This window comes from Vigna angularis, chromosome 5, assembly GCF_016808095.1.
Source record: "Vigna angularis cultivar LongXiaoDou No.4 chromosome 5, ASM1680809v1, whole genome shotgun sequence".
NCBI lineage: Eukaryota > Viridiplantae > Streptophyta > Magnoliopsida > Fabales > Fabaceae > Vigna > Vigna angularis.
This window is the reverse complement of record NC_068974.1, coordinates 38,148,383-38,161,203: the sequence shown is the minus strand read 5'-3', so window position 1 is coordinate 38,161,203 and position 12,821 is coordinate 38,148,383. Positions and strand designations below refer to the sequence as shown.

Below are 12,821 nucleotides of genomic sequence, written 5' to 3'. Positions count from 1 at the left end.
ACTCAGTAAGTCTTGGAATGATGGTTGGTTCAAGTAAGAGATGGGAATCACAAACCGATTTTGTTTCTCTCCAACATAAACGGCAAAATAGCCCTTCGGTATGTCTTCAGATTTTGAAGATGCTTGTCTTGCTGTGAATGATGATGCCCGTCGGATGGCTGGTAAACGGAAACCCATTTTTTGAGCTTGTTTGAGGAAGAACAATCTCAAATTTAAGAGAATGAATCTGAATTTTGATGCTTGAGGATTCGGAAGGCTTGTGTTGTTTTTGAAGGTATAGGATAGTGTATATATAGATGCCAAAAGAAGGAAAACATAGAGATGAGATATCACATGGTGTTGTCTGTGGTACATCTACCAAGCACAAAGTAGGGTGCAGGTGTGTAACCCCACCTTGTTGGAATGCACCATAAGCCTCCACATGTTCCCAATGAGACGTGGCTAAGTGAAGGCCTAAGTATGTTCATGGATTACTTGGTATTCCACGTTTTGTCAAACATGCTTTGGACATGTTTTCTTCACGTTACCTAATGTTGAATCACAGCTGGATAGATCAAATTATAAGGCACAGGACAGTGAGATATCATAGACCATTTATTCTTGAGAATTGAAATCGTACGTCTACTCTATTTCAAGTGAATGGGCTTGGGATGGTGTACTATCAACTATAACATCTCCCATTAATCTTGAGAAACACTTCCAAGGCAACACCATGTGCCCTTTCTGTCCTATCATTCTCGTGACTCTTATCTCATAGCCCTCCACCCTCAATCATTCAAGTACCAGATGATATCCTGCAAAACTTTTTATCTCTATATATGTATATTCATGGTTGCAAGCAATTAGGACAACAAAAGTCATTCACATCCTAAGGCATTTTAACTTTAAAAACTAGCATCCTATCTACAACTCTCTATTCCCAACTTTCTCTTCCCAACAATCAATATATAAAAGATGGGTTTTCGTTTACCTGGTATCCGAAAGGCATCCCTTCCAGCAATCCAAGCATCTTCAAAAGCTGTGGATGTGCGAAAGGGTTACCTTGCAGTCTATGTTGGAGATCAAATGAAGCGGTTTATGATTCCTGTATCATACTTGAGCCAACCTTTGTTTCAAGATTTGTTGAGTCAAATTGAGGAAGATTTTGGATATGAGCATCCAATGGGTGGTCTCACGATTCCTTGCAGAGAAGATATGTTCTTGGATATCACTTCTCGCTTAATGAGGTGCTAATCCGTGAAGATCAGACTGATTTAATTGTATATACAAAAGTTTTGTAGCATAGTTTCTTAGCTTTAAAATAGTCTCTCTCCAATTTTATTATATAAATTTGGACAGTACAGCAATTGTTACAATAAATTTCCTGCATGAAGAGTTTTCTCGCATTTCCTTCATCTGTCATTTTGAGTTGTCGAATAAGAAATTAGCTAGTTGTCTCCAAGTAGTTCTTAATTTCTCGGATTTAAATTCAGCTATTATGTCTACGTTTTCTAGCTAAGTTCATTGACAAAATAACTACAATATAACATAGGAAAATAAAGAGAAAAACTCATTGAAAGTATATGTCTTTGTGAAACTGTACTGCTTTGATTTAATCTAGCTTTAAGATTTTTGTGAACCATCCCTCGTCACTGAAAATCTATAATATGGCTTGACAAAAGATCAAAACCATCCATACAAGTCTATGCTCAAATGAGGAAGACCCTTTTCATAAAGCAGCAAAACCATCTTCGCATGATTATGTAGTTGGTTTTACAGTTACAACTGGTTGTGGAAGTCACGAATTCTCAATTAATTGAATAGTCTTCAAACCTTGAACGATTTTAAGATACTACCATCTTTTTAGGGATGAAAATAGAAATTAAGTATCTTTCTCGTGGAATGGGGTATTATTGCCCTTGTCATATGAAATTTCTATGACAATGGATGTTATCCATTCCAATGAATTGGAACAACACAACTTAACTCGAAGTCCATTATAACTGTCTTGGTTGGGGAACTATCCGCCAGATGTATAAAAAAATCTGAAACTGCTTCTAAAGAAATTGATTCTTCTGGTTTGCCCCTTTCAAAATACTAATATCTCTTCTCCTTCCCTGCCTTGTGCTGATTGCCGAGCACTTGGGTTTCTAATTATGCTGTGAAATTTATGATAATAGTCGAGTCTTTTTAGTGCTGTATACCATTGTAATTTCTGGGAGAAGTAAACATTGAAAGGGAAAAATAGATAGAAAAATTTGAATTCATCATCATTACCCAAAATTTGGTAAAAATAGTTACAATTCGAGAAGATGCCTACTGTACAAAATGTCTCTAATTAATCTATGTGAGTCTCCTAAAGTGAGATCTATTGTCCCTTGAAGCAAGAAATTGTATGTTGGAAGACATCTTCACTGCATGGAATTGTGAGGCCTCCCATGGGATGATCATATCCAAACTCTTCCTCTGCATGACTCAGTAAGTCTTGGAATGAAGGTTGGTTCAAGTAAGAGATGGGAATCACAAACCGATTTTGTTTCTCTCCAACATAAACTGCAAAATAGCCCTTCGGTATGTCTTCAGATTTTGAAGTTGTTTGTCTTGTTGTGAATGGTGCCCTTCGGATGGTAGGTAAACGGAAACCCATTTTTGAGCTTGACTGAAGGAAGAAGATATATCTCAAATTTACACAGAATGAACCCAAGTTTTAATGCTGAAGAGGATTCCAAAACCTTGTGTTGTTTTTTGAAGGTATAGGATAGTGTATATATAGATTTAAAAAGAAGGAGAACGCAAAGATGAGATATTGCGTGGTATTGTCTGCAGTACTTCTTCTATCAAGCATAACGTAGGGTGCAGTATGTAACCCCACCTTGTTCAGCAACGAGCAACATTAAGCCTTCACATGTTCCCAATGAGACGTGGCTATGTGAAGGCCTAATTCTTTTCATGGATTAATTGGTATTCCACGTTTTTTCAAACATGCTCTGAACATGTTTTCTTAACGTTACCTAATGTTGATCTACAGCTGGATAGATCAAATTATGAGCCAAAGGACAGTGAGATATCATAGACCATTATATTCACGAGATTTGAAATCATACGTCTACTCTATTTCAAATGGATTGGCTTGAGATAGTGTACTGTCAACTATAACATCTCTCATTAATCCCTAAGAAACACTTCTAAGGCAACACCATATTCCCTTTCCATCCTGTCGGTCCCATAACTCTTAACTCAAAGCCTCCACCCTCAATCATTCTTGTAACCGATGATATGCTTCAAAAATTTTCCTCTATATATATTCATGGCTGCAAGCATTTAGCACATCCAAAATCGTTCACATCTTTAAGCATTTTAGCCCCAAAAACAAGCATCTTATTTACAACTCTCTTTTCTCAACTTTCTCTTCCCAAGTATCATCATATAAAACATGGGTTTTCGTTTACCTGGTATCAGAAAGGCATGTCTTCGAGCAATCCAAGCATCTTCAAAAGTTGTGGATGTGCCAAAGGGTTACATTGCAGTCTATGTTGGAGATCAAAGGAAGCGGTTTATGATCCCTTTGTCATACTTGAACCAACCTTCATTTCAAGATCTGTTGAGTCAAGCTGAGGAAGAATTTGGCTATGACCATCCAACTGGTGGTCTCACAATTCCTTGTGGAGAAGATGTGTTTTCAGATATCACTTCTCGCTTCGATAGCTGCTAACTGCATGAAAATGGAACTGACTTAGAAGTAGACATATACTTGACACATTTTTGTATCATAGTTACTTACCTTGAGAATATTTCCCTCTCCATGTTTGATGACCGAATTTGGAAAATGAAATTTAATCTGAATGGGAAAGTTTTTGAACAGTAACCTTTTTCAAGTTTTATTCTTTCATAGTATATATGTATATATCTTAAAGAAAAGAACTTTATTGAATAGGAAATGGGCTAAGCATATGTTTATTTAAATTGAACGACCTGAGCAAGATTTCATCAATATAGTTGAACAAGAAAAATGATTTAGGATGGCCTGATCAAACAAAAACACGAGTCTGAGAATGGGACAGCAATTTTTATATCTTCCTATTTTGCTACAGCCAGTTGCACTTATCATCGTGTAGCAGCGCCGTACATGAGAAATATTCACTCTTATGATGATGCCCCACTTAGTTATGATAAACGAATTTTGATCACCTCTGCGTCAAGCAGCAGCTCCATCTTCACATGGGCGATTCAGCATATTGTAGTTGCCTCTAGGACCAGAATAGCAGAAATTTGATTGAAATACATTGATAGTGTAATTTTTGAGGATTATCAGAGTGATAGATGGACACATAATTGAAACGGTATTAAAATCCATTCATTTAAGTGTAATTTCCTCATTTTTTTTTTGTACAAGACACTGCAATTTTGACCTCAGATATTCATGTAATTTCCCTTGTTACTGTAACATCTAATTAGCTTGACTGGCCTCTATCTTTTTCAGTATTACTTGAAGTTTAGGGTTTAGGAGCTGATGAGATATTTTAAAATAATATAATACAAATATATACACTTCTATAAGGTTTCAATCAAAATCCTTCAGACTTTAGTCTGTTACTTCTTTGGATATGCAATGGGTTTCCATTTTCCTGGTCTTCAAAGGTGAACTAATATTCAGAACATTAGAGTTTATATTGGACAAAACCAAAAGAGTGGTTTTTGATTTATTAACTGTGAAATTTAGTAATAGTGTTTATTGCAATTTTCTCTATATAATGCCCAGGAAACTAAAGTTGTTGTGAATGATTGTCTATATTCTTCGGCACACTAAAACAGCTCACATATTGTTTTGCTTATGTTGTGTAATTCACGAGAACAATGAAGTGTTTTTTTTTTCCTGTTAGACCTTCTAATGTTGTACTGTCTAAGACAAAATGAACTGTGAATGATTAAAAAGAATACTTAGTAATTGAATTTATTGCCATTACTAAAATATTGATAAAAATAGTAACATGTTACCCAAGGAACATGCCTTTTTTAAATTTATATTGGAATTTATTTTCATCTCCATAAGTAAGATATTGTGGATTAATCCAAATAAAGTACGTTGATGGTAACTTTAGCTATATGGTAAAGAAACGACTACAGCCATTGACTCTTATATATGCACATTAGCTTTCCGTAAGAGTTTGACTTAATTACACTTTTGGTCTTATAATTTGTTTAGAAAAATCAAAACGAACTTTAGTTCTTGTTTGGTGCAATTCAGTTTTTTAATCTTATAATTAAATCATTTCCGTTATATTTTTATTAATTTCTTGTCCTATCAAGTGTTAATATGTAGTATTTTCAATTTTTTTTATTTAAAAAAATGTCACGAGATCATGTGTCATAGTAGTGGTAATGCCCAATGTCCATACAGTGACAATGTCTTGTATTTAATTTAGGTTTTATATTTAAAATTTTGATTCAAAGTTTATATATTTTTTAAATAGAATAATATTGTCTTTATGTGAAATGAGACTGAATTAGTAATTAATTTTAGTTACAATTTATATATACATATTAAAATATTTTTTTAAAATTTATATATCAAATCATTCCATCAAAATATTAAAATCTCAAGTTAAAACCAATGCAATTCTTTGTCATAACACCTTAAACTACTTGCCCTTGTGAGTTGTGAAGAATACAGAAAGTGCAATTCTTGTCGTTGTTGGAAATCAAAGTGTGAGTCCAAGTCTCACATTGGATAGAAATAAGAAAGTAGAGAACTATATAAAAATGAAAGACTCATTAATCCATTCTCTTAAGGTTTTGGGTAGTGAATTGTGTCAATCCTTTATGTGATTGGACTAAAATCTCATTGGTATTTAAAAGGTATGCTTAGGCCATAAATTTATTTTGAAGAATACAATAAGAAAAAAAGTGGATTCTATGTTTCTTGTTTGTGTGGAATTTTGAAATATTTTTAGGATTTTCTCTATTTTAACCTCTTTCACTAGTAAAAAAAAAGTAAAAAAAAAAACAAATTATCAACGAAAAGAGAGAGATTTGAGCCCTCGGTACAAGAATTTGTACAACGAATTAGCAATCCAACACGGGTACAAGAATTTGTACAACGAATTAGCAATCCAACACTATAGTCCACTCAGCCATCTCTTCCCAATTGAAAAAAAAAAGAAGAATTACTTTGTTTATGTTATATCACATAAACAAGAAAAAAAAAGAGCTTAAAAAAAGAGACTTGTTTTTTTTTATTATTATATATATATTTTAGGTTTCTTTTTTTATTTTTTTTATCACCAATTAGCCCGGCTAGTACCTAGTTGGGCTCTTTTTCTTTTACTCCCATGAATATTTTATAAAAAATTCTTTATTTGATTCGAAAAAAAATATATTTGTAATTAAAAAAAATAAGAGATACAGATAGATTCTTGTTAGATAAACTAAAATAAGATAATAAAAAAATGTTCTCTTTTCCAACTCCTTCTCTATTTTCGGTAACGTTAAGCAAAATCAAAAAATGAAAATTATTCTGTTTTTCAAATTTCATTAAAAGATTCTCTAATGAAACATGTCAATACTCGATTTATTAGAATATTATGTTCCTATTTCTTTATTTTGTCTGATTGCTTTGTTCAACAAAAGATACAAAATTGATATTGTAGCGGGTATAACTTAGTGGTAAAAGTGTGATTCGTTTCAAGGACCCCTTCAAAGTTAAGGGATCTTTCGTTTGATTCATATCCCGATCAAAAACTTTATTTTTATAATTAAAGAGACTCCCTTATACCGCCTATTGTACAAAATCTCTCTTCCAATATATTTATTGTTTCCGTTGGTATTTTGAAGTTGTGAAAGGAAAGTTGATAGGATAAAGAAAATTGTGGAGATAGTAGGATGTGGAAGTAGTAGTTGGAAGTAATATATTTTATAGTTGGAAGTAATATGTTTTGTAGTTACGTGTGTTGTGTTAGATGTTGTCTTATATCAAATGCTAGAGTACATGACTATTTATAGACTAATATATTTTTCTAGAATATGCTAGCTACAACTTATGTGAAATGTCTTAGATTTTTACCTATGTAAAATGTTCTTGATTTTTATTTTCTTTCTATAATAGAATCTTTTACAATATTCTAGAATTTGTATTACAATTTAATACTTCTATCTGAAGATTTTCTATATTCTTCTTGATCATATCCAAAACTCTTCCTACTCTTGACTCAATAAATCTTGGAAGGAAGGTTGGTTCAAATATGATATTGGAATCACAGACCGCTTCTGTTTCTCTCCAACATACAGTGCAAGATATCCCTTCGGCACTTCCGAGATATAGAAAGAATGGACCAAAATATTGATGCTTGGGAGTGCAAAAAAGATAGTGTATATATAGTTTTAAAGACTTCCTAGTAACTGAATTAGAAGGAAAAGACTGTTAAAAGATGGAGGGTATACACATGAGATATCATGTGGTTCTGTCTTCAATGCCTCCATCAAGGATAAAGTTGTGTAGACATGTATAAGCCCACCACCACCTTATGAAACAACCTAGACGTCCCTAAGTGATATTAAACGTTTATTCATACATTAATTGGTATTTCATAATGGTGTAAACATGCTTGGGACATGTTTTCTCCAGATTGATAATGCAGCCTAATATTGAAGTACATTATAGATGGGAAGTAGTTTCTGACTATTGAATTATAAGGCTACGGATAGGAGGAGATATTAGACCATTATATTTTAGAGGTTTAGATCAAACGTCAGTTTTATTTGAAGTGGATTCTTGAGAAGGTGGGACCCGTACTATACACTATGACATGTTACATTCATCCTTGATAAAGTCCTACAAGGCAACACCATATGCCCCTGTCTAATTGTTGGTCCCATGATTCATATCTCTTAGCTTTCCCCCTCAATTATTTATGCAGACAACAATTTCAAAGAATTCTTCATCTCTATATATATTCAAGTTTGCAAGCATTAAGCACAACAAATATCATAAACTTCCCAAAGCCGCTCAAAAGCTTGGATCTTACATAGTCTTTTTTTGGTAACACTATTGTCCCGAGTCTCATCACATACAAGAATGGGATTCCGCTTACCAGGTATGAGAAAGGCATCATTTGCTACAAACGAAGCATCTTCAAAAGGTATGGAGGTGGCAAAGGGTCACCTTGCAGTCTATGTTGGAGAGAAAATGAAGCGTTTTGTAATCCCTGTGTCATTCTTGAACCAACCATCATTTCAAGACTTGTTGAGTCAAGCAGTAGAAGAATTTGGGTATGATCACCCAATGGGTGGTCTCACAATTCCTTGCGGAGAGCATGAGTTCTTGGATATCACTTCTCGCTTGATGAGGTGCTAATCCATGAAGACGAGACTGATGAAAATGTATAGACACAATTTTTTGTAGCATATTTTGTTACCTTGAAAAATTCTGTCCGTTTTTGTTATCTATTGTTGGGACAGTATAAAAGCTTTATGAGAAATTTCGTACATGAAGAGTTTTCTCACATATATTCTTCATCTGTCATTCTGATCTACCTATTAGTTGTTGAATAAGAAACTAGCTAGTTGTCGCTAACCAATTAATTCTTAATGTATCAAATTTACATTCAGCTATCATCTCTACATTTTATAAGTTCAATAACAAAAAAAAACTACATTATAAGAGAAAGGAAAAGAAGATAAGTTTAAAACAAAAATGACGGATGCAATAGAGAAACAAAGAGAACAAGTAATAGAAATAACAACTGTATGGCAACTTGTACTTCTTTGATTTAATCGTGCTTCATGATTTTTGGGAACCATCCCTGAAAACTGAAAATCTGAAATATAGTCTGACACGATATCAGGTCCATCAATACAAGTCTCTGTGAACCACGAATGAGGGAGGATCAAATTCTTTATGATTAACAATTTTTCATTTATGTGAGTCAAGCAGCAACACATTCTTGCCATGATTATGTTAATTGGCTTTACGGCACAACTGGCTGTGGTAATTAATGGTTACCTTATATTTTTTGATGAAAATTGAAATTAAGCAGCCATACAAGTTCAAAACTTGGCATCTCAAGATGATGCCAGGAAAAGCAATTGCCCTGCTTTTTTGTTGGGTATAATTGAGAAATGAAAACGGAATAAAAAGTGAGGTTTTGCCCCCCTAAGGATTTTAGGGGGTGGAATCAAACGGTGATGGAAGTGATGCAGTAATTTCTCCCTGTTTTCTTTCTTCTGTAATGTTTAATTAACAATTCAAATAACTGAAATCTCATCTCTTATAAAATGGAAAATTATGCTTACAATCAATAAATGAAACCTTACATCAACCCATCGAATTAAATAGGAACAACAAAACTTTATTTTAAGTCTATCTTAACTGCCTGGGCAGGTGCAAAATGTCGTGAATGATTGAGACCATTAATTTTAATTGTTTATAAAATACTTAAAAACCTTTCAAACCCGTTCTATAGAAATTGGTGCTTCTCCTCGGCCTAACAGAATACTAATATCTCTGCTCCTCCCTTCCTTGTCTTCGTTCTTGGTTTTTCATGCTGTGAAATTTATAAAAATAATCCAGTCTTGTTGATGCTGTATACCATTCTAATTGTTGGGAAAAGTAAAAATTGAAATGGATAAATAGACACAAACTTAGTATTTGAATTCATCATCATTAGTCTAAATTTTGTAATAATAGTTACAAGTTTGAGAAGATGCCTATTGTACAAAATGTCTCTAATAATCTGTCAGTGTCCTAAAGTGAGACTTATTGTCCCTTGAAACAAGAAATTGTATGGTGGAAGACATCTTCATTGCATGGAATTGTGAGGCCTCCCATGGGATGATCATATCCAAACTCTTCTTCAGCTTGACTCAGTAAATCTTGGAAGGAAGGTTGGTTCAAGTAAGAGATGGGAATCACAAACCGATTTTGTTTCTCTCCAACATACACGGCAAAATAGCCCTTTGGTATGTCTTCAGATTTTAAAGGTGCTTGTCTTGCTCTGAATGATGATGCCCGTCGGATGGCAGGTAAACGGAAACCCATTTTTTGAGCTCGTTTAAGGAAGAAGAACTATCTCAAATTTACAGAGAATGAATCTGAATTTTGATGCTTGAGGATTCGGAACGCTTGTGTTGTTTTTGAAGGTATAGGATATTGTATATATAGATGATAAAAGAAGCAAAGCATAGAGATGAGATATCGCGTGGTGTTGTCTGCAGTACTTCTATCAAGCATAAAGTAGGGTGCAGGTGTGTAACCCCACCTTGTTGAACTGCAGGAAACATTAAGCCTCCACATTTTCCCAATGAGACGTGGCTAAGTGAAGGCCTAAGTATGTTCATAGATTAATTGGTATTCCACGTTTTGTCAAACATGCTTTGGACATGTTTTCTTCACGTTACCTAATGTTCAACTACAGCTGGATAGATCAAATTATAAGGCACAGGACAGTGAGAAATCATAGACCATTATATTCATGAGAATTGAAATCGTACGTCTACTCTATTTCAAGTGGATTGGCTTGGGATAGTGTACTGTCAACTATAACATCTCCCATTAATCCTTGAGAAACATTTCCAAGGCAACACCATGTGCCCTTTCTGTCCTATCATTCTCATGACTCTTATCTCATAGCCCTCCACCCTCAATCATTCAAGTACCAGATGATATCCTGCAAAACTTTTTATCTCTATATATATATTCATGGTTGCAAGCATTTAGGACAGCAAAAATCATTCACATCCTAAGGCATTTTAACTTCAAAAGCTAGCATCCTATCTACAACTCTCTATTCCCAACTTTCTCTTCCCAAATATATATATAAAAGATGGGTTTTCGTTTACCTGGTATCCGAAAGGCTTCCCTTCCAGCAATCCAAGCATCTGCAAAAGCTGTGGATGTGCCAAAGGGTTACCTTGCAGTCTATGTTGGAGATCAAATGAAGCGGTTTATGATTCCTGTATCATTCTTGAACCAACCTCTGTTTCAAGATTTGTTGAGTCAAACTGAGGAAGATTTTGGCTATGAGCATCCAATGGGTGGTCTCACAATTCCTTGCAGAGAAGATGTGTTCTTGGATATCACTTCTCGCTTAATGAGGTTCTAATCCGTGAAGATCAAACTGATTTAAATGTATATACAAAAGTTTTGTAGCATAGTTTCTTAGCTTGAAAATAGTCTCTCTCCAATTTTATTATATAAATTTGGACAGTACAGCAATTGTTACAACAAATTTCCTGCATGAAGAGTTTTCTCTCATTTCCTTCATCTGTAATTTTGAGTTGTCGAATAAGAAATTAGCTAGTTGTCTCCAAGTAATTCTTAATGTCTGGGATTTAAATTCAGTTATTATGTCTACGTTTTCTAGGTAAGTTCATTGACAAAATAACTACAATATAGCGGAGAGGAAAATAAAGAGAAAAACTCATTGAAAGTATAAGTCTTTGTGAAACTGTACTGCTTTGATTTAATCTCACTTTAAGATTTTTGTGAACCATCCCTCGTCACTGAAAATCTATAATATGGCCCAATTCATATATGTGATTCAAGCAGAAAAACCATCTTCGCATGATGATGTAGTTGGCTTTACAGTCACAACTGGTTATGGAAGTGACGAATTCTCAATTAATTGAATAGTCTTCAAACCTTGACCGATTTTAAGATACTACCATCTTTTTAGGGATTAAGATAGAAATTAAGTATCTTCCTCTTGAAATGGGGGATTATTGCCCCGAGTTTGTAATCTCTCATCTCAAGATGGTGCAAGGACGAGAAGTTGCCCTATTTTTTATTGGGTAACATTGAGAAAAGAAAATGGAATAAAAAGTGAGGTTTCCCCTTGAAGATTTCTAAGGGGGTGGAATCACATGGTGATGGATGGGATGAAGTAATTTCTCCCTTTTTTCTTTCTTCTGTAATGTTTGTTCTATCAATCCAAAAAACCAAAAGAAGCAATCTCATCCTTTCACAAAATTAAATTATGTTCATAGAATAATCATATATAGATATATATCAAATGTCTATGAGAATGGTTGTTATCCATTCGAATGAATTGGAAGAACACAACTTAACTTTAAGTCCATTATAACTGTCTTGGTTGGGGAAAAATCCACCAGATCTATAAAAAACTTAAAAACCTCTGAAACTCCTTCTAAATATAATTGATTCTTCTCGTTTGCCCCCTTCCAAAATACTAATGTCTCTTCCCCTTCCCTGCCTTGCCCTGATTGCCGAGCACTTGGGTTTCCTATTTATGCTGTGAAATTTATGAGAATAGTCGAATCTTTTTACTGCTGTATACCATTGTAAGTGCTGGGATAAGTAAACATTGAAAGAGAAAAATAGATAGAAAAATTTGAGTCATCATCTACCCAAAATTTGTAAAAAATAGTTACAATTCGAGAAGATGCCTACTGTACAAAATGTCTTTAATTAATCTATGTGAGTCTCCTAAAGTGAGATCTATTGTCCCTTGAAGCAAGAAATTGTATGTTGGAAGACATCTTCACTGCATGGAATTGTGAGGCCTCCCATGCGATGATCATATCCAAACTCTTCCTCAGCTTGACTCAGTAAGTCTTGGAATGAAGGTTGGTTCAAGTAAGAGATGGGAATCACAAACCGATTTTGTTTCTCTCCAATATAAACGGCAAAATAGCCTTTTGGTATGTCTTCAGATTTTGAAGATGCTTGTCTTGCTGTGAATGATGATGCCCGTCGGATGGCAGGTAAACGGAAACCCATTTTTTGAGCTTGTTTGAGGAAGAAGAACAATCTCAAATTTAAGAGAATGAATCTGAATTTTGATGCTTGAGGATTCGGAACGCTTGTGTTGTTTTTGAAGGTATAGGAT

The 12,821-nt window shown here is 34.2% G+C and overlaps 2 protein-coding genes across 2 annotated transcripts; both read left to right on the top strand.

Annotated features, from left to right (window-relative positions):
• Positions 1-3,298: 3,298 nt before the first annotated feature.
• LOC128196803 (auxin-induced protein 15A-like) lies at positions 3,299-4,303 on the top strand. The gene has a single exon (XM_052878484.1). The coding sequence runs from the start codon at positions 3,413-3,415 to the stop codon at positions 3,689-3,691; it is 279 nt and encodes a 92-aa protein (XP_052734444.1). The 5' UTR covers positions 3,299-3,412; the 3' UTR covers positions 3,692-4,303.
• Positions 4,304-7,944: 3,641 nt separating this feature from the next.
• On the top strand, positions 7,945-8,477 carry LOC108340123 (auxin-induced protein X10A). The gene has a single exon (XM_017577351.2). The coding sequence runs from the start codon at positions 8,051-8,053 to the stop codon at positions 8,327-8,329; it is 279 nt and encodes a 92-aa protein (XP_017432840.1). The 5' UTR covers positions 7,945-8,050; the 3' UTR covers positions 8,330-8,477.
• Positions 8,478-12,821: the final 4,344 nt, after the last annotated feature.

Coding starts and splice junctions, on each gene's coding strand:
- LOC108340123 (XM_017577351.2), top strand. CDS start 8,051: ATGGGATTCCGCTTACCAGGTATGAGAAAGGCATCATTTGCTACAAAC.
- LOC128196803 (XM_052878484.1), top strand. CDS start 3,413: ATGGGTTTTCGTTTACCTGGTATCAGAAAGGCATGTCTTCGAGCAATC.